This window comes from Eurytemora carolleeae, unplaced genomic scaffold (assembly GCF_000591075.1).
Source record: "Eurytemora carolleeae unplaced genomic scaffold, Eaff_2.0 scaffold30, whole genome shotgun sequence".
Lineage (NCBI taxonomy): Eukaryota > Metazoa > Arthropoda > Copepoda > Calanoida > Temoridae > Eurytemora > Eurytemora carolleeae.
Window position 1 is genome coordinate 360,633 of NW_019396243.1, and position 3,093 is coordinate 363,725.

The window sequence follows — 3,093 nt, forward strand, 5'->3', positions numbered from 1 at the left end:
TGACTTGATTGACGATATGAATCTATCCAATTGTCAAGATCCTGAAGCTAGATTAAAAGAATTCTTCGGCATTAAACAAAAAGTAAAATAAAAGCTTAAAATATAATATGACAAAAAAAGAGATAAAGGTACTGAACACTCTACTCAAATTCTAATTTTCTAAAAAAAAACTTTATCTTTGCACCCTTCAGGTGTAAACCTTTGATAATTCAACCTTTCATTATCGGATCTACCAGAATTAATAGTTAGAAGTATCACAAAGTTATGAATTAATCATTATGTAAATTCTTGTAACAATTGACTTCAAACCTTCAGTATTGAAGTTTAGCAATGACATGTTTCTAAAAAAAGTTTTCTTGAAAGCAGCTAAAAGTAATTAAACGATTTGTGCAACAATTTTCTTCTCTGAACTTATCCTTCTAATGCTTTTAATTGTAGTACTTTATGTATGTAATTGAGATAATGTAATTAAGATAATGCTTTACACATATTTTAAAACATCTTATTTATTTCAAAATATCATATTTGTATTCGAAGTTGTGTTTAAAGCTAGTATTTTACTTTTACCAGTATTTTGAAAATAATCTTATTAAGTGAGTCAATCTAAAAGTTGTCTTTCTAATCCACATTAAAATTACATAATTTTTTATTCAGAGCTCCCTGGCTGAGTTGATGATAAAAAGAAGAGAACATGAAGGTATCGCAGTTTCTAGCTGATCAAGAATAGGCGTACCCTGACCAGCATGGGAAGGCGNCGGACTACCAAATTTATCATAGAATGGCCGCCCTTCGAGTACACAGTACTCACAACTATAATAGGTAGGAGCAAACTGAATAGATGTAAAGTGGAGGGGATAGGGTTTGTGCAAATTTTACTGTGTTTTTCATGTAAAACTAACTACAAACAAAAAATTATAATGTAAAGATAGTTACTTCAGAGGTGTACGCATTTTTAGTACTGCAGTGTACTGTCTCTGGGCTGTAAAGTAAACGCAAGACGGATGTCACAGCCGACATAGGATCCATCTTTCGCATAAAAAACCAATGTAATATTCTGATCAAAGAAAACTATTATGTGAATTATCAAAATTTTTAAAATCAAATGCTTTTATCCTCCTCGGATACTAAAGGAACACTGGATGCATCTATTCTTGTTTACAAACACCGCCCAGAGAGAACTGGTTTTAATATGTACGCAGAGAATACGCAACTGCAATTAACTTTCCTTGCTTTATTATCTTGACTACAACGAAGTTAACCCTGTCTGTACCAACATGTTCCCATTCCTATTTTGATATCTCAGTCAAATTCGTCAAAAATAGCGTAAAATACATTATTACTCAAAATATATATGCCAACAATAAAGTATATAATAGCAAATAGAAAAAATCTTTGTTTAAAATGTGAAAATTGGTTCCAAAGATTCAGTGACGTATTAGGACTGGTCAGGAACAACAGAATTAGTAAACATGTCCAGTTTTATCCTGTCATTGTTAGTTTGATACGAAGTCAAACATTATAGAAATCCAACGTATAGAAACATTTTTATATTTTTGAGAAATTAAACGTTTTTGTAAAACATTGTAGTTTATCATTATCATTATCATAATTTCTATTTTTTTAACATACCCTAGACATTAAAAGAGCAAAATAGTTTAATATGTACATTTGTACTGCTCTCAATTGTGTTTAAGGTCGCCCAGATTTTATTATGTACTGACAACATAAATGAATGAATATATGGTTATAAATAAAATTGCATGTTACTATTTAAAAAAATATTTTATAAAAATGCTATCTACAGTTTTATTTTTAGAAAAAAAAAATTTCTTAAAAGTATAAAAAAAGCTCTCCAGTAATGTGAATATGATTTCATAAAATTCCGTTTTACCATTTAAATAAAAGGATTTTATGAAAATTATATCTACTTAATTTAAACTGATTATTTAATTTCTCAAAATTATAAAAAATGTTCTCCCGGAAATTACGCCTTGTTACTATACCTAGCGATTTCTTTACGTTGTATTTCTATAATGTTTGACTTCGTTTGATACAACTTGCAGTCCTAAAACTTTACAGTAAAATGTGTATACAAACCCTATCTCTCCCACCTTTTGTATAATTTGGTAGAACTTTTTATTTTTCAAACCTAACCCACTTTCCTACAGAGGGGAGGGGATTTATGGACAAAAGATAAAGAAAATTAAAGAATTTACCAATTTTGAAAATTAAAGAATTTACCAATTTTGAAAATTACAGCCAAATATTTTTATTAAACGGACAAACGTATAAGTGGTGTGGTACTTCATTTTTGGAGTGCCATATCTGATTCACAACTGTACCCTTTGAATCTTCGTTCAATTATTATGTCAAAGAAAGATATCGCCATTTTTCTATCAAGAATTGTGATTAATTCACACAATTTCCTTCATTACGTTTATTTAGCAGAAATCTCCACAATTGAAAATAGTAAATTTTCAGCTAAAAAAACAAGAATTTTTCGTTCATCCTTTGATTTAATAAAGACCTACAAGTATACCGTTTGAAATTTTCGAATTTGGAATGTGACTCTTGAAAATATTTAGTTACGCTGTACATTCCCTTTAAGTGAAAAGAAGGTGTCAAATCTTTCCCTTGGAAATTTCCCCTTATGATAATTTAAGGACTGCAGTAATGAATTATATTGACGCACGAAGCCTAGGGGTGTCAGAAATGATATCTTTACATATTTTCAAAACGTCGTAAAAGTCTAAGTTTAATTTAATTTATACTCCTTGTTTACTATAAAACGTACTGCAGTATACTCCTTGTTTACTATAAAACGTACTGCAGTAAACTCCTTGTTTACTATAAAACGTACTGCAGTTCTGAGAAAAATATAAACAATCAGTATGATGAATTTAAAAGGAACGTTCCTGGTGAACCTTCCCTGGTTCAAGTATTTGCATTTTAATCGCTAACAGTCCTTTTAATTTGTATTTCATTACACGCATATTATTATTAAGACTGAAACAAGAGGCTTCAATTACTGTATGTTTTTGTGTGATCAGGTTTATTACTATTAATTGTTGTCATAGTGTTGGGGGGGGGCAA

At 29.8% G+C, this 3,093-nt stretch overlaps 1 protein-coding gene across 1 annotated transcript in view; it reads left to right on the top strand.

Annotated features, from left to right (window-relative positions):
- Positions 1–749: 749 nt before the first annotated feature.
- The window catches only part of LOC111699172 (voltage-dependent calcium channel type A subunit alpha-1-like), a gene marked incomplete at its 5' end in the record, with an annotated part of 65,770 nt that continues 63,426 nt past the window's right edge, over positions 750–3,093 (top strand). The window contains 1 exon segment of the mRNA XM_023469773.1: positions 750–819. Within this exon segment, the coding sequence (XP_023325541.1) occupies positions 750–819 (70 nt within the window).